The sequence below is a fragment of the Pan paniscus genome, chromosome 16, assembly GCF_029289425.2.
Source record: "Pan paniscus chromosome 16, NHGRI_mPanPan1-v2.0_pri, whole genome shotgun sequence".
Classification (NCBI taxonomy): Eukaryota; Metazoa; Chordata; class Mammalia; order Primates; family Hominidae; genus Pan; species Pan paniscus.
The window spans coordinates 72,878,000-72,900,810 of record NC_073265.2 but is presented as its reverse complement, the minus strand read 5'-3'; the positions used below and the strand labels follow the sequence as shown (position 1 = coordinate 72,900,810).

General features: G+C 44.2%; 1 protein-coding gene across 4 annotated transcripts in view; it reads right to left on the bottom strand.

The window, feature by feature from the left end:
• The window catches only part of C16H15orf40 (chromosome 16 C15orf40 homolog), a 24,463-nt gene extending 1,652 nt beyond the window's left edge, over window positions 1-22,811 (bottom strand). Inside the window, exons 1-4 of one of the 4 annotated variants that reach the window (XM_057299922.2) lie at window positions 18,036-22,811; window positions 16,774-16,900; window positions 15,085-15,212; window positions 475-590 (exon numbers count right to left, since the gene is read on the bottom strand). In XM_057299922.2, coding sequence (XP_057155905.1) covers window positions 475-590; window positions 15,085-15,212; window positions 16,774-16,900; window positions 18,036-18,128 — 464 coding nt within the window. In that variant the 5' untranslated portion in view covers window positions 18,129-22,811. Of the gene's footprint in view, window positions 1-474; window positions 591-11,173; window positions 12,232-15,084; window positions 15,213-16,773; window positions 16,901-18,035 lie in introns of those variants that run through there. The other 3 variants (XM_057299923.2, XM_003815294.6, XM_057299924.2) reach the window with 3 other exon arrangements.

Genomic DNA, 22,811 nt, shown 5'->3' with positions numbered 1-22,811 from the left:
CGTTTGAAGCCCAGAGGCGGAAGTTGCAGTGAGCCAAGATCGTGCCACTGCACTCCAGCCTGGGCAACAGAGCAAGACTTCATCTCAAAAAAAAAAAAGGGGCATCTTCGTAATCCTGTTTTTTACTGCCTTCTCTCTTAGCACCCCACTCTAGGCCCTCGAGGTTGACTTCTCCAGGTACTTCATGCTCTCCATCTACCTCTCCCTTTTATTCTCCCTTCCTGAAGAGCCATCCTCTCGGGTAACTGTTTTATTGGAAATGACCTAATAAGTCGGGCAGTCACACTAAGATGCAAATACAATTTTAATAGTAAGGGTTTTCCCTGTAACCTCCCTAATTACATCAGTAGGCAAGAAGCCAGTGCTGTTATATAAAGATAGAATTTGATACTACAGATATTTAGTCTAGATAGTAATGTCCTGACTACACCCCAGAATCTTCTCTGAAAGCATAAGTGTTATCAAAAATATCACCTGGTTGGGTATGGTGGCTCACACCTGTTATCCAGCACTCTGGGAGGCCGAGGCGGGAAGATCACTTGAAGCCAGGAGTTCGAGGCCAGCCTGGGCAATGTAGCAAGATCCTGTCTCTACAGAAAATTTTAAAATTAGCTGGGTGTGGTGGTGCACGCCTGTAGTCCTAGCTACTCAGGAGGCTGAGGCAGGAGGCTCCCTTGAGTCCGGGAAGAGTTCAAGACTACAGTGAGCTAGGATCATGGCACTGTACTCCAGTTTGGGCTAGATAGATGCTGTCTCTTAAAAGTAATGATTTATAGGCTGGGCACGGTGGCTCACACTTGTAATCCCAGCACTTTGGGGGGCTGAGATGGGCAGATCACCCAAGGTGAGGAGTTCGAGACCAGCCTGGCCAATATGGTGAAATCCTGTCTCTATTAAAAATACGAAAATTAGCCAGGCATGGTGGCGGATGCCTGTAATCCCAGTTACTCGGGAGACTGAGTTAAGAGAATCACTTGAACCTGGGAGGTGGAGGTGGCAGTGACCTGAGACCATGCCATTGCACTCCAGCCTGGGCAACAAGAGCGAAACTCTCTCAAAGAAAAAAAAAAAAAGATTTATAAAATCATCTCCTGAGAAAGCACAGGCACTGATCAGTAGTTGGGACAGTATAGCTGATTGTAGCTTTAGGTCAGGATTCTGTGCTGTGCCAGCTGTTGACACAAAGGGAGATGTATGGGTCCAAGGCCAGCGCTGGAGGAGTACTTCTCAGGAAGCTCAGAAGAGAGGTGGTTTTCCAACAGTATTTAAATGTTTTAACACCCAACACAGCTAGGCTGCTTGTGTCCTGAGTATCAGCTCTGCTTGAAAAAATGGGAAGAAACCTCCTTTCAACATGAGTAAATTCTGCATGCTGCATGAATAATCTATGTTGTTATGGTTTTTGTTTTTTAACAGCAGTTACTATCAGACTGTACCCCTGCCCCTGATCTGCTTAAAACCAGGAAGAAATAAAAGGTACAGTTTCTGCTTCATAAGACAGAAAATAACATGAAAAAAAGCTTAAAGATAATTTAAGAGTGAGAACAAATAAAATAGTGTCAGAATTAATTTCAAGTAGTCTGTTGTAATAACATATGGCATTAGGTACAAGGAGTCCTAGCTTCCGGTTCTGTGCTTAAAACATATGTTGACCTTGAGAAAATAATGTAAACACTGAGCTTATTGGCTCAGCTGTAAAAATGGGGACAATACCCACCCTGCCACCCTCACAGAATTATAAAAATAAATAATCAAAGGAAGAACTTGAGAATATAGAGTTGTGACCATTAAATCCCTAGTGGGACACAATAGGTGCTGCATAAACATTTGTTGAATCAACGGGAGGGAAGTATTTGGTAAATTGTAAAGCGTAGTGTTGACATAAAGGATGTAGAGTAACAGGCAGAAGATGAGGTAGGGCAGGAGACGTTGAGAATTAAGGATTTGTGATTGTTTCCTTATGTTAATTCATATGTGAATTAGCAAAGGAAAGCAAGTTATCTCATTCAGAAATTAAACAATTCAAATGTGGAAGATGGTTTGTATAAAAGTTGAGCTAAAATTAGTAGCATTTGGCCAGGCTCAGTGGCTCATGCTAGTAATCTCAGCACTTTGGGTGGCCAAGGTGGTGGACCATCTGAGGTCAGGAGTTCGAGACCAGCCTAGCCAACATGGCAAAAACCCCGTCTCTATGAAAAATACAAAAATTAGCCAGGCATGGTGGTGCAGTCCCAGCTACTAGGGAGGCTGAGGCTGGAGAATTGCTTGAACCTGGGAGGTGGAGGTTGCAGTGAGCCGAGATTGTGCCACTGCACTCCAGCCTAAGTGACAGGGCAAGACTCCATCTCAAAAATAAATAAATACATAAATTAAAATAAAATTACTAACATTTGCCATTTGGAAATTAGTAGTGAATTTAGAATGTCAAATGTTAATTACTGAACACATCAGATTAATGTCCTTTTGAGAACAGGATGCTGGGGACTTTTAGAGTTTTTTGTTTGTGTTTTGTTTTTGAGTGCTAGGTGGACTTGGGGTTATACAGAATGTAATAAACTTGAGTCACTGCTCTGAGAATAGTTTTGGGGTTCTTGAAACCACATAGGAAAAAGACATCTGGGGAGATTTCTAGCATGGTTTTTGTTTCCAAAGCCACTTTCCTTATAATGCTCAACAGACAAATATGTAATTATCCCTTGTATTTTATTCACCTAAAGAAAAATATAGGACTTTATAATAGAATTAAGGGTAATAAAATGTCAGCTTTAAGTTTAGAATGTTAAAATTGAAGGAAATGATCATTTACCCTGAATCAGGTTATTGACAGCACTAATTTTGAACTCTCATAAAAGAACTCTACTTGTTTCCTAAATATAATGTTTTTTAAAAATTTTATTTATTTTAAACAAGTTCAAGCCAAACCGAAATACAATTTTTTATACCTTAAAAATTTTCCTAGACTTCCTATTTCATTTGATTCATTCAATCCAAACACAGATCTGGCTGTGTATGGAAATCTATGCCGTAGACTGTTGACTTCTTCTAATTAGCACAATAATCTACAGTGAAACGGATTTTTTTTTAAAATTAGGCAATATAGGAAATAAATACTCCCAGTTTAAGGTGGCCTCTATTATTATTGGACTTTAGTTAGCTGGAAATGTTAGTTGTGAAAGTACTTACTTTGTAATGTCAGACAAATTAGATATTATATGTAAACTATTCACTGAAATGCCTATTTGAATTTTTCTTTCAGTATCTTGCATTTTAACCAGAGACACATATTTAATATATATAAATGAGGATTTTGAAATATTAAATAAGGCTTTGGTTAATTCTGTGTGAAAAATTATATAAGGTACTCAAAGAATCTTCGTTCTGTTTATTTATGAACACAGAAAGATATGCTTTTAAAACTCTCAAATTTTAAAATTGATTTAAGCCCAATAGCAGAAAATACTCTTGACATTGGCAGAAGTGAATATTGTTAATATTTAGATTAATCATTCAGGATTCAGATATATCCAGATATGACATAATATCTAAACAAAGTTTTCTCCTGACATCTGCTGTATTATTATAGAATGAAATAAACAACTAGATTCAAGTAGTAGATTACAACACTGGAGCCCACAGCAGCCTTGAGAGCAGATTATCTCCTCTTTTCTAGAAGTCTGGTCGATTACTGCTGGCACCAGCTTTTGAGGAAAATAAGGATGGAAGTAGAGATCCCTTGACTTGTGCACATTCTGGGAGAGAGAGTGGCCCTGGGCCAGGCTGGCTGCATGGGTCCCAATCAGTGGGGCTGCACTACATCATGGTGTGCCCAGAATGAGGAATAAGTGACACTTCAGCTGTCGTGACACTGCTGAGGCCTCCGGGTGCCAGAGAAACATCTTGCTTCTGAGGAATTCAATTATCAGTGCTGTCAGATTAGAAAAGTGGAGATGAGCTGTGGATAATACCCCTCAGATTTAAAGATCTGCAGGATGAAATAGGAGGAGCAGGTTAACGAAGAAGACAAGTCTTCGGTCAGAACAGCTGGCCAGGCACGGTGGCTCACGCCTGTAATCCCATCACTTTGGGAGGCCGAGGTGGAAGGATCACCTGAGGTCAGGAGTTCCAGACCAGCCTGGCCAACATGGCAAAACCCCATCTCTACTAAAAATACAAAAATTAGCTGGGTGTGATGGTACATGACTGTAATCCCAGCTACTCGGGAGGCTGAGGCAGGAGAATCGCTTGAACCCAGGAGGCAGAGGTTGCAGTGAGCCGAGATTGCACCACTGCACTCCAGCCTGGGTGACCGAGCGAGACTCCGTCTCAAAAACAAACAAGCAACAAAAACAGCTAATATGTGATTTGACTGCCCCATTGCAGGATTAAGAGAGAGCATAAAGCATGCAGCACTCAGCTAGGCACATAATGGGTACCCAGTCAGTCAGGTTCGTATATAAGAGTGAGTTATCTGTGGGCTGCTTAGGTGCAAGAAGGACAAGTCGCATAATTTTCACCAGTGTCTTCATGGGCTGATGGGCTGATTTCAGTTGTTTTCACTCCTCTCCCTAAAGGGCACAGACAGCCCCATGTATGGGCTAATTCAGTTGGTGTTGTCACTCCTTTCCCTCAGGGACATGAGAGCCCTATGTATTAATTACCAGTTAGATTTTCTCTGGGTTTCAGTGACTCCTCCTGAGACAGCTTCAGGGGATGATGTGATGATGATCTCATGGTTTTTTTCCACTGCTCGTGCCTTTAACTCCCTAAAGAATCTCCAGTCTCTTTGTCTGAATTAGGTAAATAAAGCTGTTCTAATTGCTAATGGCTAGAGCTTTGTTGTTTGTGTGTGTATTTTTCTCATTTTAAAATTTCCTCAACTTGTGTGTTTACAAAATAATAAAGCTGGCGCGGTGGCTCACGCCTGTAATCCCAGTACTTTGGGAGGCTGAGGCAGGCGGATCACGAGGTCAGGAGATCGAGGCCATTCTGGCTAACACGGTGAAACCCCGTCTCTACTAAAAATACAAAAAGAAATTAGCCGGGCGTGGTGGCGGGCACCTGCAGTCCCAGCTACTCAGGAGGCTGAGGCAGGAGAATGGCGTGAACCCAGGACGCAGAACTTGCAGTAGGCCGAGACTGCGACACTGCACTCCAGCCTGGGTGACAGAGTGAGACTCCGTCTCAAAATAAAATTAAAATAAAATAAAATAATAAAATAAAATAAAATAAAAAATATAAAAAGTGAAACAATACAAAAATGAATAATTTTGGCTGGATGCAGTGGTTCACGCCTGTAATCCCAGCAATTTGGGAGGCCAAGGCGGATGGATCGCCTGAGGTCAGGAGTCTGAGACCAGCCTGGCCAACATGGTGAAACCCCGTCTCTACTAAAAATACAACAACAACAACAAAATTTAGCCAGGCATGGTGGCTCAGGCCTGTAATCCCAGCTACTTGGAAGGCTGAGGCAGAAGAATCGCTTGAACCTGGGAGGCGGAGGTTGCAGTGAGCCAAGATTGAACCACTGCACTCCAGCCTAGGCAACAAGAGCGAAACTTCGTCTCAAATAATAATAATAATAATAATTATTATTATTATTATTTTTAACTGACTTCTATAGCTGTTATTTTCCTGTCTTTATTCACTGTTCTCTATCTTGCCTTCTAAATTTCATACCGTTTTCAGCCTCTTCTCTGTTGCACTGTTTCCAACATGGTCTTTATTTCTATTATGCTTTTGTTTTTCATTTTTATTTATTTGAGACAGGGTCTTGCCCTGTCACCCAAGCTGGAGTGCAGTGGCGCAATCATGGCTCACTACAACGTCGAACTCCTGAGCTCAAGTGATCCTCCTGCCTCAGCCTCGCGAGTAGCTGAGACTACAGGCACACACCACCATGCCTAGTTAATTTTTTAAATTTTTTTTGGAGAAATGGGGTCTTACCACGTCGCCCAGGCTGGTCTCAAACTCCTGGCCACAAACTATCCTCCTACCTCAGCTTCCCAAAGTGTTGGGATTACAAGCGTGAGCCAACATGGCCAGCCTTACCTTTTACTTTTAAATTATGTTAGCCACATTTCAAGTGCTCAATAGCCACATGTGGTGTGAGCAGCTATCACGTGTACATGCCACCCAGTACGGCTGTAGAAGAGAACTAAAGGCTAGCTAGCATTTCTGTTGACTTGACTCACTCCCTTATTGTCCACAGTGCCCCAATCCCCCTAGGCATCTCTGGGGAAACCTAAGACTTTGAAACAGTTTGAACGTCACTGCGATAGTAAAAACACATCACAGATTAGTTTTCTGTAGAAATGACCAGGGAGTATGTAACTTGTGGCTGCAAAGTTTGGGGATTCTTCCCTCCCCAAACTCTATCTAGGGGACCGATGGACCCTGAGGCAGACAGGATTATAAAATGCAAAAACCCTTAATAACTAAATTATGAGGATTGTCTGAGGAATGCCTATGTGGGTAGAAATAGGTGGTCTTCCTGCAACCTAGAAAAAGGGAGTTCCTGTACTATGAAGGATCATTATCTCCAGTGTTGTCCCAAAAGACCTTCTGTGGCTGGCTGATACCATAGGTCCATCCCTGCGGCAGAAATGGGAGCTATAGATGGTCATAGCTCCCTTACCCTGGCCCCTAATTTCCCTGGCTGTGATTCCAGGCTCTCCAAGCAGCCTTCAAATGATGATTCTCTTAAAGAGATTTCCCAAAGGGACAGAATGTTCTCACTAGCAGATCCCACTATACAGTCTATTTGGCAGTTGTGTTCTTCACTCAAGTTAATAAGCTGGCATCTTGATTAGAAATTAGCTCCTTGCCAATTGCCCAGCCTAGATCCATTTTCAGAAACACTGGCTACGTGGATTTCTGAAACCTGCAGAGTTAAGGAAGGAACTCAAGACCATGCTGACTCCACCATGGCAATGGGCTGAGACTCTCACGAACCCAGCTGGCCCCAAGTTAACAACACTCCGACCTGAGCTAAATTTAAGATACAAGGGGACTAAGCTTAAGGAATGGCTCTGAGAAAACGAGAAGGATCACAGCATGTGAGCCCATAGTCAGGCACTGCAGACTACCTAATAGTGCTGTTCACTACAAAAGGAACCGAGTTTCAGTTTGTGTGGCTTTTTGCTGTTGTGTTATGGTGCCACCTCTTGGATGTAAATTGAAATTCTAAGTTTTTAGTCACTAGTTGCATTAAAACAATTTGAATTTGGGGCCACGTGGGTTCTAAAATTTATACTCTGCATTACAGCTAAAGAACTATGTAACCAAATCCCTGGAATCTAGGAGGGGGATGCTGACAGCCCACAGCCCAGAGAGCTGCCTCCTAAAGTTTGAGCATTTAGGTGTTTGGAACTTTATTTTTCAAGATGGAATCTCTGTCGCCCAGGCTGGAATGCAGTGGCATGATCTTGGCTCACTGCAACCTCTGCCTCCTGGGTTCAAGCAATTCTCAGGCCTCAGCCTCCCAAGTAGCTGGGACTACAGGCATGCATTGCCATGCCCAGCTAATATTTGTATTTTTAGTAGAAACGGGGTTTCGCCATATTGGTCAGGCTGGTCTTAAACTCCTGACTTCAAGCGATCCACCCGCCTCAGCCTCCCAAAGTGCTGGGATTACAGGCATAAGCCACTGCACTGGCCTAGGTGTGCACTGCAAAGGTTCCACCTTCATCCTCTGGTTATTGCTGTCCTTCCCCTAACCGAGAGGAAAGTGTGGAATGGCTCACAGAAATCAGAAGTCTGAAATCTCTGCTCCTGCCTCCAGGGCATAATGAGCCAGGCTGTTCTTTCCCAGGATCTGTCGAAGTACAGCATAGGCAAACCACCTAGCAGTGTCTGTCAAGTAAGCACCCAAGTTAATAAGTGATTAATACATCATGTTTGCACAAGTAATTATCATTTATTAAGGTGGGGGTGATAGATGACAGATGCAGTGCTAGAACATCATATGTCGGCATAGTTGGATAAATATTTTTCAAACCTTATTCATAGGCTGCTTCAAATCCAGGATTCTCAGGACAGCACAGGACAAGACAGTGTAATCAAGTCACTATAGACTGCCTAGCCAGTACTCACTTGAAATTAATGGAAGTGAGCAAAGCTAGAACCATGTCATTAGACAAATGTTACGAAGGCTGAATATTTTGTGTCTTGGGCACTAGGTCGCTGGGTCTACTTCAGTATTTACAGGGGAAGACCAGGGCCCAGATGATGAAAAGTACATTAACTGAGCTTCTACAGCAGGTCAAGGTGCCCAAGCCTTAGCTGTGATCTCTTAACAGTAGGAATAGTCCTGTGTGAGACAATTAAGTTGTGATGCTGCTGTAGACTATCTCGTTTGCAGTGGGGAAAAGGGAATCGTGTTCTGGGAATACAGCCCCTGGGCCAGTTCCTACCTCCAACAGTAGTTTGTTTTGTTTTGTTTTGTTTCTGTTTTTTTGTTGTTGTTATTGAGACAGAGCCTTGCTCTGTCACCCAGGCTGGAGTGCAGTGGTGTGATCCCGGCTCACTGCAGCTTCTGATTCCCGGGTTCAAGCAATTCTCCTGCTTCAGCCTCCCAAGTAGCTGAGATTACAGTCATGTACCACCACGCCCAGCTAATTTTTGTAATTTTTAGTAGAGGTGGGGTTTCACCATGGTGGCCAGGCTGGTCTTGAACTCCTGACCTCAGGTGATCCACCCACCTTGGCCTCCCAAAGTGCTGGGATTACAGGTGTGAGCCACCATGCCCGGCCCCAAAGTAGTTTTTGATGACAGAGTGTCCCCATATCTTCTTTGTTACAAGATACTGCTACGTTTCTCAAAGAAAAAAACTCACTAGGCAAAATGTTCCCACGTTTAAAATATCACCGTTTAAAATGAAGTAAATAGGTTATCGTAGTAGAAACTGGTGGTTCCTCTCCAGCATCCATTCCTCTCTTTGTAACTTTTCCCAATTTTATTCAGGTATCCAACTCTCTCTACTTCTTTGCTTCTGAGTATGCTGACCCCATTTCCACCTCTAGGATGGGCCTTAATTGGCCTGAAACAATTAGGGTAATTCTTTCTTCTATAGTTACTGCTTTAGGGAACTTGTGTTATAGAATGGCATTCCCTGATCACAGGGGCTGGCTTAGAAACTTCATGTGACTTGATTTGGGCTGATACAAGGGAAGGCTGACTGAAAGCTTCTGGAAAATACCAGAGCTCCTAGGAGTGGCCTTTTCTCCTACTGCAGGGGTTGATACGTGAATATGAAACCTGGTTGGCCTTTTGTCTACATGAAACAAGTGGGCCTGAGGATGAAACTGGCACTGCAGAAGATTCAGGGGAAGGAAAGAAAGCTGATTTTTTTTTTTTCTTGAGACGGAGTCTGCCTCTGCAGCCCACGCTGGAGCGCAGTTCGCAGTTGTGAGATCTTGGCTCACTGCAACCTCTGCCTCCAGGGTCCCGGTTCACAAGCAATTCTCCTGCCTCAGCCTCCCGAGTAGCTGGGATTACAAGCATGTGCCACCATGCCCAGGTAACTTTTGTATTTTTAGTAGAGACGGGGTTTCACCATGTTGGCCAGGGTGATCTTGAACTCCTGACCTCGTGATCTGCCTGCCTCGGCCTCCCAAAGTGCTGGAATTACAGGCGTAAGCCAACACGCCCGACCGAAAGTTGATCCTTTTTTTTTTTTTTTTTTTTTGAGATGGAGTTTCGCTCCTGTTGCCCAGGCTAGAGTGCAATGGCACGATCTCAGCTCACCGCAACCTCCAACTCCCGGGTTCAAGCGATTCTCCTACCTCAGCCTCCCGAGTAGCTGCAATTACAGGCATGTGCCACCACGCCCAGCTAATTTTTTGTATTTTTAGTAGAGATGGGGTTTCTCCATGTTGGTCAGGCTGGCCTCGAATTCCCGACCTCAGGTGATCCACCTGCCTTGGCCTCCCAAAGTGCTGGGATTACAGGTGTGAGCTACCATGCCCGGCCAGGAAAGTTGATCTTTTATGATATCATTTTATGACATTCTAACAGTGATCCATGTAAAATCCACAAGTAAAACGGCTTTACAGCACACACGGAAATGGTCTTGAGAAAGAGTGGGAAAAGCTCTTAAGACCATGTAAAACAGAAGCACATTTGCAGGCAGTATATGGCATAGTTTAGAAGACAAAGCAGCTGGGCTTAAACCAAGCTCTGCCATTAATGTGCACTGTGATCTCACATAAGCCACCTTTTCTTGCCCTTGATACCTATTTGGTACAAGTTAAGAGTTGTACTAGACGAGTGGCTTCTCTTTCACTGTCTGGGATTTTTTCTTTCATTTTGAGACGGAGTCTCACTCTTGTCACCAAGGCTGGAGTGCAGTGGCACCGTGTGGGCTCACTGCAACTTCCGTCTCCTGGGTTCAAGCAATTCTCCTGCCTCAGCCTCCCAAGTAGCTGAGATTACAGGCACCCACCACCATGCCTGGCTAGTTTTTATATTTTTAGTAGAGATGGGGTTTTACTATGTTGGCCGGGCTGGTCTCAAACTCCTAACCTCAGGTGATCTACCCGCCTCGACCTCCCAAAGTGCTGGGATTACAGGCATGAGCCACCACACCCGGCCTGGACTTCTTATATATGAGGTCTTATATATAATCTTACATTTAAATATATATATATCTATGTATAAAATCTATCTATGTATATGTATCTATCTATCTATAAAGAGAGACAGATACAGGGTCTCACTTCGTTGCCCAGGCTGGTCTCAAACTCCTGGGCTCAAGTGCTCCTCCTGCCTCAACCTTCCAAAGCGCTGGGATTACAGGTGTGAGCCACCAAGCCCAGCTACCATCAGGAATTTTTATTATTGTTCTTCCTTGTGGATTTTGTTTTTAATGATTTGGTCCATCAATACATCTTTCTCGTGTACTTGCTGGACAAAGCGCACAACTGCAGATCAGCTCTCCTGATCAGCAAAGGAAATTAATTTTATTTTCTTTAATAAATTACTATAACTTGACCTGAATATGTAAAAATATATTATTAGCTTTTGAAACTTTAATATAGATGTAATTTCTGACAAGCTTTTAAAATACTAAAAATAGCTTCCAAGTCCTCTTTCTTCTTTTAAGGATCTTTGGAGATTCATAAAAACTACTGAATTTGCTGATTATTTGAGTTATTAGAGGAAGAAGAAAATTCGGTGACTTCACAAAAATTATAATTCACATTTAATTATAAGTCATGATTTTTCTTTACTTTTTCCACAAAATGGTAAATATAGTCTTTAAAAGATGTAAAAAAATTTTTTTTTACATTTAAATAAGCATTTAAAAATCTAAGGTAAGACTACAAAGCCGCATAACAGGTTTTCTGTCACTTGTAAACTGGATTAGAAGGCAATCCCCAGAATTCCAGAACCGTTGTGGAGATACGATTTTAAATTTACAATCTAGAAAAACTGCATTCAACAAGTAGTCCAAGGATTTGGGTTCTAGTTGCCAGCTTGCATGGTACAATCTTGAGTAAGTCTCTCAACTTCTGGATATAGGAAATCAAAGGCCCCCCAACAGAATGAAAGGTGTTAAATCAGGTCATCTTGAATATTCTTCCCAGCTCTGTTATTTTACAACGCCATGAAATCAGAGTAACATGTTCCAGGCTGTTTGGGGTTTGGGATTTTAGAACCTGATGCAATGTATAGCACTTTTTAAATTTCTACTTTTTGGAGTCTTATTCGAATATATACATATATATATGTCCCCCATGTTCTTCTGTGCATGTAGTATATTTTTCTATTTAACAGCCTCTTCACCATTAGCAATAAAAAAGTTTCTCAAGGATGTATTTTTTATTTCTTTTTTTTCGGGGGGAGAGAGTTTCACTCTTGTTGCCCAGGCTGGAGTGCAACGGCGCGATCTCGGCTTACTGCAACCTCCGCCCCCCCAGGTTCAAGTGATTCTCCTGCCTCAGCCTCCTGAGTAACTGGGATTACAGGCATGCGCCATCACATCCGGCTAATTTTGTATTTTTCGTAGAGATGGGGTTTCACCATGTTGGTCAGGCTGGTCTCGAACTCCTGACCTCAGGTGATCCGCCCACCTCGGCCTCCCAAAGTGCTGGGATTACAGGCATGAGCCACTGCGCCCGGCCTCATTTCTTGCTTTTATGTTTTTTTGGCTTCCTTTTTTAATTTCTCCAAGATCTCTTCTGGAGTTGTAGAAGCCAAAAGCTTCACCACCTTTTCACGAGATTTACCACCCTGGACCAAAAGAGAAAAAACATACTTTACTGTTTAGCACATTCTAATGCTATTAGAGATAGCAGACCTCCGTTGTATAATGGGCTCTCCTGATGGCTTTCTCTTGGTTACTTCTGGTCTAACCAAAGACTATCTCTTAGATTCTTCCTTACTACCATTTGTTACTAAACATTTGTTAGTACTAACAACTCTCCAGGGTTTTTACCTTCATATATCAATTTCTATAATAAAAGCTGGACATTAAAATCTCAAAAATGGGCCGGGCGCGGTGGCTTACACCTGTAATCCCAGCACTTTAGGAGGCCAAGGTGGGTGGATCACGAGGTCAGGAGTTCAAGACCAGCCTGACCAACATGGTAAAACCCCGTCTCTACTAAAAATACAAAAAATTAGCCAGGCATGGTGGCATGTGCCTGTAATCCCAGCTACTCAGGAGACTAAGGCAGGAAAATCGCTGGAACCCAGGAGGCAGAGGCTGCAGTGAGCTGAGATCGCGCCACTACACTCCAGCCTGGGCAACAGAGCAAGACTCCATCTCAAAAAAAAAAAAAATCTAAAAAATGATATTCTAGTCTCAAGCAATTAAGTTAAAAATGAAAATCATCTTTAAAATACCAAAATAAATATTGCAATTTTATATAAACTTTGTAGTAAAATAATTATAAACAAATTGCTATTCTCTATGTTGTTAAACATTTCTGAAAATTCCAAACAAAAAGTAGCCACATATCCAAGTGCCACGATTTCACAACCACTTAAAACAACTTTAAAAAGGATTTGTTGGCCAGGTGTGGTGGCTCACACCTGTAATCCTAGCACTTTGGGAGGCTGAGGCGGGTGGATCACCTGAGGTCAGGAGTTCGAGACCAGCCTGGCCAATGTGGCAAAACCCTGTCTCTACTAAAAATTAGCCAGACGTGTTGGCGCGCGCCTCCAATCCCAGCTACTCGGGAGGCTGAAGCAGGAGAATCATTTAAACCGGGGAGGGTGGGGGGTGCAGGGCGGATGTTGCAGTGAGCCGAGATTGCGCCATCGCACTCTAGCCTGAGCAACAAGAGCGAAAACACCGTCCCAAAAGAAAAAGAAAGGATTTGTTTTCAAACACAGCCTTTAAAGAAGATAAAATTTGAGAAGGGGTTTATTTAGATGAGTGGAATTTGAACAGGCAGAAGAATGAGGAACATCTTTCAGGCAAACGTCAGCGCATGAGCACTAGCCAAAAATCAGAAATGACCTGCCACAGGTGGGGAGCATTCAAATGGATTTTTAGGTGCAGTCTGTTAATCAATGACTGTGAATGCCAGCTGGAACCTGGATAGGAGCTATATAGTATAGCACTGGAAAACAAGCAGAGCTTTAAGAAATATAAACATGGCTGGGCCCCCGTCCTGCAGATTCTATTTCAAGAAGCCTGGAGTGATACCCAGGGATCTGTATTTAGAAATCATTCCCAGGTGATTTTGATCTCCACCCCTAGTGCAAAACCATATTAATGACATCATATGAACCTTCTATCTTCCCAATGAGCTTCTCCTAGCAAGCAAGGACAAAGTACTTGACGGAGTCCCTCATGGAGATGACTAACAATAGGAATTGCTTTAGATTGTTTAGCGTGGTGATGACTTAAAGGATGAGAGAGCTAAGCAAGATTAATCTGACAGCAGGTTCAGGAATGAATTCAGAAAGGAGAAAACACTGGCAACGGCGGCAGTGAAGAAGCATAAGCACACAGTGTGGATAGTCTCAGTAAGGATTAAGGCAGCAGGCATGAAGGAGACTAAATAGGAAGAATTTACAGATTTATGCAATTAAGTAAATATAAAAGTTATAAACAACTGGTTTCCCAATTATTTGAAAAAGACAAAGAAAAATCAGTATTTTATGAATCATTATTAATATGTAATAATCAAACATGGCTGGGCATGGTGGTTCACGTTTGTAATCCCAGCACTTTGGGAGGCTGAGGTGGGCAGATCAGTTGAGGTCAGGAGTTCAAGACCAGCCTGGCCAACATGATGAAACCCCGTCTCTACTAAAAATACAAAAATTAGCTGGGTGTGGTGGTGGGCACCTGTAATCCCAGCTACTTGGGAGGCCTGAGGCTGAAGAATCACTTGAACCCGGGAGGCAGAGGTTGCAGTGAGCCAAGATCACGCCACTGCATTCCAGCCTGGGCAACAGAGCAAGACTCCATCTCAAAAAAGAAATAAAATAAGGCCAGGCGCAGTGGCTCACGCCTGTAATCCCAGCACTTTGGGAGGCCGGGGTGGGTCAATCACCTGAGGTCAGGCGTTCAAGACCAGCCTGTCCAATGTGGTGAAACCCTGTCTCTACTACAAATACAAAAATTAGGTGGGCCTGGTGGTGGGTGCCTGTAATCCCAACTACTCAGGAGGCTGAGGCAGGAGAATCGCTTGAATCCAGGAGTGAGAGGTAGCAGTGCATCAAGATTGCACCACTGCACTCCAGGCTGGACAACAGAGCGAGACTCCGTCTCAAAAAAAAAAAAGAAAATAATTAAAGAGGTTTAAAAAGAGAGAGACCTCCGGGCATGCTGGCTCATACCTCTAATCCCAGTGCTTCGGGAGGAGAAGGCAGGTGGATCATTTGAGGTCAGGAGTTCAAGACCAGCCTGACCAACACGGTGAAACTCCGTCTCTATTAAAAATACAAAAATTAGCCAGGCATGGTGGCATGCACCTATAATCCCAGCTACTCAGGAAGCTGAGGCAGGAGAATAGCTTGAACCCAGGAGGTGGAGGTTGCAGTGAGCCAAGACTGCACCACTGCACTCCAGCTTGGGCGACAGAGCAAGATTTTGTCTCAAAAAAAAAAAGAGAGAGCGAGACCTACCTTATCCAAAACCACATCACTCTTCCTGAGTTCTAGGACCTTGGAAAGATACCGACAGAGCTCAGCATTAGCCTCTCCCTCTGATGGAGGTGCTGCAATAGCTACATTTACAGCCTCTGCTGTCAAATCTGGAATGAAAATAGCGTGGACTTTATCCTTAAGGAGTTCTTTTTCTTCATGAAGCAAGGACATTTTGTAAAAGAGTTTTTGCATTTGCCTGGCACATAGATTTTCAATTAAAAACTGTTGAATGAAGAAATGAATGATTAAACTAATCACACTTAAGGAACATGAACATGATAAAAATGGCCCTACCATTACAGGAAATAAATCCAGAGAAGAAAAGTTATTGACCCAATCTTGCTGACCAAGATGGGCTTACAGAGCCCTGGGGAATATCCTGGATTTAGGCAACTGGAAATTGCCCTTGGTATGTGAAGAGCCCCAGGCAGGGAGTCATAGATGGCCTTCAGCCTCATCAATGTCACTGAAGAAGTGCATGGACAGGGCAGCTTACTAGATTGTACAAGGTTGTGCAGGGTTTCCTCAACAGGAAAATGAGAGCCCCGGACTAGGTTCACCTCTTATGTGACACATATCTTGAGTGTTTTTAAAATTTAATAATGTTTACTTAACAAATATTTACAGAGCACTTACTATACACCAATTTTAAGCACACACAAATGTGTTAAAGGCTTTACAAATACTAACTTCTTTAATCCTTATAATAACTTTATGAAGATATTAGTACCATTATTATCTCCATTTTACAAATGAGCCATGGCATCCAGCCTCCCATTTTAGATCTAATGAAACATAATACTCCAACGTAGACAGTGTCCACACCCACTACTTAGAAAATGCTGGCCAAGGAGGGTATGGCTAAGTTAACTTGGTCATCAGCATAAACCAGGTCTAGCACGTCAATGTTGTGGTTTTCCTTTCAAAATCTAAAAATGGTTTGAAATACAGAGCTTTAGAGGTGAAAAAGACCTTCAAAAGAATTTAGAGCAATGGTTTTTGAACTTTTTTTCCTTTAGAATCCCTTCCCCCAATTTTCTCCAGAATCCCAATATGTAAAACAAATGTAAACATAGCTAGTCAGGAGCCCTGTCTGCCTGGCCTCCTCCTTGCCCAAAGCTGATTCCTGAGGCACCTCCAGCACTCCAGAGAATAGCCTGAAAGCCTCTAACTTAGTCCAACGATCTCATCTGACAGATGAAAAAACTGGACCCATGAATGTTTTATACTGTTTTGATTTAAAACAAATTCGCACAGGAACTGATCACGGGTCTCAGATCTCAAGTTTTCTCCCTCTCCTTAGGCCAGTGATCATTAAACTACACTAAAATGTCTCTTCTTTCTCTGGCCAATGTCCCCAGTTTTGGAACAGGACAAACTAAGAATAATCCAGACTACACACAAGTTTCCATAACTGTCCTTTCTAAAATACTGTATTTTTAAAGAGGAAAATATACAATGGTTTTCGTGTAACTTGGCATGATTTAAAGATATATTCACTTTAAGACACCTTTACATTAGAATCTAGAATTTTAAAATGGAGAAGCCTCTAACTGCAGATGTGAAAAATCAACTGTCATAGAATAAGCTTTCAGCTAACCAAAGCAAAGGAGGGCTGTAGGAGACACCTGATTCACACTTGAATCCCACCCCAGTATCCAGGTATACCTGTTACAGCATTTTGTTTGGAGCCAGGTTTTGCATGGATGGCTATGGTGACGCATCCTTTAGGATCAACTGCCACAGGACCTAAGGGAGGAAGTGGTCTCTCTGGTTCCTTGCTCTGGCTTTTACCCTAAAATGACAACCACACAACTTCACAGGTTACAAAATATTTTCCCACACATTTAATTTGATTCTTCCACTACCCCCTTTCACCCTTAACAGACAAACTAGGCTCATCAGTGGTGTCCAGGGACTTCTGGCCACCTAGAACGCTTTTCCCACAACCTTCAAGGATCTACTCAATTTTCCCACGAAGGGTTCCCATCAACCCAACAATGTTTTTTCCTCCCTTGCAAGAAAACCTAACTCTGGCTTCTAAACCTTAATGCTTGTTCCTCCCTCTGCTTTGTATTTCCAATTCCTTGGGGGCAGGGATTATTTATTATTCATCATTGTATCTCATGCAGTCGGAGCTAATAAATGTTGGTGAAAGTGTGTATGTCTGCATGTTGCGGGAAAGGGAGGAAAAAACAATAGTGCTTGATATTTAAAGGCCTGTTATGGGACAGGGGCTGTACTAGGAACTTTGGTTCAACAAATATGTAGGCAATGGATATGTAAAGATGAAAAGGTACATGGTCCTTGCTCTCAAGGAGCTCGGACTGCTGCGAGGGAGAAAGAACATACAAAATTATAATACACTGTGCTAAGTGCACCGATGAGATAGGCACAGAACATTACCCCACAGGCAAATCAGCATTGGGGCACTGGAGAATGCTGCCAGCAGGAGGCAGTGCTTGAGCTGAGTCTGAGAAACGGACTGGGGTTGGCCAAACAAAGATGGTGGAAATGGGAGTGCTGTATTCTTGACAGAAGGGGTGCGATCAGCCAAAGCAAGGGAGGAGAAAGCAGAATACAGCCTCCTGGGGAAGCGCAGGTCATGCCGCTGCGGGAACATGAATTGCTGGACTGGGAGTGCGGGTAGGAGGCCAAAGGTCAGCACACGCAGCCCAAGGAGAGCTCGGCTGCCGCCGGGCCCAGCGCTCAGAAGTCACCGGGTGGACGGCAGCGCAGCCTACTGAGGCGGGGCGACGGCAGCAGGAGCCGCAGCTCTGGGGGTGGCGGCGGCTGTCCTGAGCCCCGGAACTGAGAGACGGCAAGCCGCTGGCAGTGCCTCCACTCACTCCCGGGCCCCGCTTCTCCCGCGCTCTTCAACAAGTACCCCTGAGGCCCACCCCTCTGCCGCCACGGGACCTGCTACTGGCCTTGGTCGTCGCACCAGCCTTCTTAGGCATCTCGGCGCGAAGAAGCCGAGCGGAGCCCCGAGTATTAGGTGTTGCCCGGAGGTGCCGCAGCATCCCCGCCTGGGAAGGCGCCGGAAGAGCCCTCTGCGCTTGCGCAGGTAGCCGGCAGGAGCGGCCCCAGCGCCCGGCACATCCGCTCTGGCCAGAGGGCGACACCTTAAGGCCGGCGGGAGCGAGTCTCGTGGCCGCAGAACATGCGCGAGCCTCTTTTGTTCTGGAACGGGCCGAGCTCCAGGAAGTGGAGCTGCGGAGCTGAGGCCTCACCGTGTCTTGGCCCACCCTGCTCAGCTGATAGGAAGGTGTGTCACCTCTGGTGTTCTTTCCTAATCGGGGAAAGAAAGGTATTGTCACTTCTCAGAATTGGAGAGCGCGGCAAGGAGTGCACAGGGCCAGGTGTCTTCTCGCTCCCACAGCCAAGCAGCAGATGCAGAGTCCCACGCACTGCCTGTGGCCATCAAGTCGATATAGAGCCTCGTGGTGGCTTGGCCCTTGTGAATCTTCCACGTATCGATGGCGCACCTACCTTGTGCCAGGCGCAGCGGATCCCACAATGTAAAAGAAGAGGAAATACACTGCGACATGTGATACGGCGAGACATGAAACAAATCAGCAGAGGCAAGATCATGGAGTCACTGAAGGCTTTCAAGCAAGGGATTAGCAGCCCAATTTGTTGGGTTTTAGAAAGACACCGGCTGCACTGTGGCCGACAGAGGAAAAGCCAGAGACAGGGAGATCCGCCCCCTAAATGGGAGAGAGTGGCCTGAACTAGAGTAACCGCAGGGAGGGTGGAGCGCTGATCATTTCAAGGATCTTCAGGAACTGAAATGATCAGAACTTGGGAATGACTGCATGTGCGAATAAGGGGGAAGAGTCAAGGAAATGCCCAGGTTTGGGGCCCAAGGAACAGGTTTGGGAGGCCGAGGTGAGGAGTTCAGCTTTGGACATAATGAGTTTGAGATGCCCACAGGACATCCAAATACAAATATTAAAGGGGTAACTGAATATATGTGACTGGAGTTTGCGAAATCAAGGCTGGTGATAGAGATTCTGGAATCTTCTGAAAGCAGATGGCAATTGAAGCTATGGAAATGGATGAGAGAGTGTGTAAAGAGCACGAGGGCCCAGGTTAGAACAGCAAGGGCAGGTAGAGAAGTCACCAAAGGACACTGACCAGGTAGGAGTACGGTGTAACGGCAGCTAAAGAAGGGCGCTTCAAGAGGGAACATCAACAGTGATGAACACTCTGGAGAGAACATGTCACATGTAACGACTGAGAAGTGGCCACAAGATTTAGAAATCAGGGTGGTGTTGGTGACCCGGGCTACAGCAGTTTTAGTGGAGAGAAGGAAATGGAGATAATTGTAGAGAATAATCCAGTGACTTCACTGTGAAGGAGCAATTGGTATCTGGAGGGGCACATGACATTCAGAGACTTATTTTTATCATATTTGAAGATTGGTAGGAAAGAGCCAGGAGAAGAGAGGTTACAGCAGAGGACGGTTCCTGAAGAGGTAGGATCTGAGCTCAAGTAGAGATTGAGTTCTCTACAGGAGGCCTTAGACACTCCTTCCTTCCTAAGGGAAAGCTTAGGTGGACATGTAGCTGTGTTTGTAGGTTTGGTGATGGGAGGTGGAATTTCTTTCATTAACTAAGGCGGGGGAGGTGTTGAAGGTATATTGGGACTCTTGAGAATGGCAAAGGGCTGACTATTGCAACTCACCCAGCTGTAGACAGTTAAGGGAGACCATGAAATCATCTATGATCCCAATCTATAGTTACATTATTTTATTTTTGTTTATTTTTGAGACAGGGGAATGGGAAGAGCCTGTCGCCCAGGCTGGAGTGCAGTGGCGGGATCTCGGCTCACTGCAACCTCCGCCTCCTAGGTTCAAGCAATTCTCCCTGCCTCAGCCTCCAGAGTAGCTGGGACTACAGGCGCGCGCCACCACACCCATTTTTTGTATTTTTAGTAGAGACGGGCGTTTCGCCATTTCGCCCAGGCTGGTCTCGAACTCCTGAGCTCAGGCAATCCACCCACTTCGGCCTCCCAAAGTGCTAGGATTACAGGCGTGAGCTAGCGCCTGGCCTATAGTTACGTTACTTTAAATGCCTGGATTCACCAGCTAAGAAGTTTTTTTTTTAATTAAATTTTTTTTTTGGCCCCAGTGCTACTACCAAAGCAGTCAGGAAGTTGAAGATAAGGCAGACAACTGGATTGATTCAGGTATATTTAAGTGGGTTGAGGGTTATTGATGAAATGGTTAAAGTTATTAAAGACCAAAGGTGGAGAGGGGTTGAGGGAGACCAAAAGTAGAGTCTAACTGGGTAAAGAAGGAAGTAAAGAAGAAAAGAACAGAGAGGACAAGGGGCTGCAGTCTTAGGTTCAATAACGGGTGTAACTGGAATGTGAGTGAGAGCTGGAAGAAACACCAAAGGTTGTGGCCAGAGAGTGGGATGTCTGAATTTCCTATTTCAGATGTAGAGCAATTCCACATCATGATAGGGTATATGGTGTGGCCATGATAAGGAATGGTGAAGGTTGCTGGAGGTAAAGAAGAAACTGGAAACCTAGGTGTAGCTGGGTTGTCCACATGGCCACTGAGGCCATGCAGTATAAAGGCTTGAGCAGAAGAAAGTGAGGCAGGTGTTAAACCAAAACCATATTTCCCTTCTTTGAAATCAGTTAAGAATTGAGGCACAAAAGCTGAACCAGCATTATATAGCAGTCATTTGTAGAATCTGCTTTGGGTGAAGTCACGTCAGCCTCAATTAGAGGTTTGGCAGTTGTCATGGAAATAAAGGGGACGTCTGTGAAGGTGAGTTACGATGGCATCTGGCTAGATGGGTGAGGAGAGCTAAGAGGTGCTCTGCTGTGAACCATTCAGCCTTTCCCACACGTGACTCAGGAGTAGGGGATATGAGGACTTCATTGCACCAGTGGGGAGGAGAAAAGCCATCCGCCCCATGTGCCACCAAACTGTGCACCTGACTTGTTGCTCCTGCCCACATCCCTGCCTCTTGAAGGGAGAGAGAGGCAGAGTGGGAAGACATATTGCCTAATGGTGAGGGAAAACACAGGGACTGATTCAAATGGCAGGAAACCCCTTGTAAATGTTTGTGGTGGTTCACATTTTATTGAGACAGGATCTCGCCATGTTGCTCAGGCTGGTCTCAAGCTCTTGGATTCAAGCAATGCTCCTGCCTCAGCTTCCTCAGTAGCTGCGCAACTACAGGCCTCATTTTATCTTGTTTTAAATAGAGTTCCACTTAAAAACTCGCAATGGAGAAACAGGAAAAGGGATTTTTAAAAGCATATAAACTAGGTGTATGTGAATACACAGTGTAGCTCTGGGGCTGGTTGTTGGGGCTGGGATTGCGATGGTACCATCCTTCTTGTGAAGGATGTGTTTTTTCTAATTGGGGGACAATTCCAGGTCTCGAATCTGGATGACTAGAACAGGAAGTAGAAAGTGGTTTGAAGAAGCACTAAAAAGTGGGACAATGTTTTAAACACATTGCACATATCACATTGAAGACCTTGCTCTCTTTAATGTCTTACAAGTTTATTCCCAGGTTAAAAATAATTTTTAAAAAAACTAGTTACTACTATCAACACTCTGATAATGCAAGTAATCTCGATTTGTTGGGTAGATACTGGAATATCACACTTTCTTAAAATAGTATATTTTACAGTAAATATAGATTAGTCAAGTATCTTTCTGGGTCTCAATGCAAAGTTTGAGAATAGTGACATGTTATTTTTGGACCCAGCAAAATATTTTCTCAACTCTGTAAATGGGTTTAAATTCCACCTCCCACCACAATAAACTTTTTTTTTCCTGCCCCGACAGGATCTTGCTTTATCGCCCAGGCTGGAGTACAGTGGTGCAATCATAACTCACTGTAATCTTGGACCCCTGGGCTCAAGCAATCCTCCCCTCAACCTCCCAAGCAGCTACAACTATAGGCACGTGCCACCACAACCCAGCTAATTTTCTTATTTTTCAAAGACAGGGTCTATGTTGCCCAGGCTGGTCTTGAACTCCTGGCCTCAAGTGATCCTTCTGTCTCAGCCTCTCAAAGTGCTGGGATTACAGGTGTGAGCCACCATGCCCAGCCTAGCTGACCTTTTAATTTCTTTGCCTGTGAAATGGGTACTTCCCTCATACTGATGCTGTGAGAAACAAGTAAGAATGTAGTAAAGTACTCATTGCAGAGCCTAGTACATAGTAGTCACTTGGGTAGTTATTAATAAACAGCTGTAAGATGATAGTCACACTCTTAACAGTAAATAAGATTATTTATTGGATTCTCCCACATTCTTCAACCTCCACCTCCTGATTAGAACAGGAGAAAAACCTGAGGCCACAAGAAGTGATCAAGAAACAAAAGGCTGCGGCAGTTATCACTGCAGTTCCTATGAACTGCTTTAAATCAGCAATGAGGTATTTGTATTTTGTATTGCATTACTCCCATTAAGTTAAACCTCAATTAACTAGAACCTTTGTTCCAAAATGGTGTTTACAGCCAGGCGTGGTGGCTCACGCCTGTAATCCCAGCACTCTGGGAGGCCAAGGCAGCTGAGGTCAGGAGTTCGAGACCAGCCTGGCCAACATAGTGAAACCCCATCTCTACTAAAAATACAAAAATTAGCTGGGCGTGGTGGTGGGCACCTGTAATCCCAGCTACTCTGGAGGCTGAGGCCGCATAATAGCTTGAATCTAGGAGGTGGAGGAT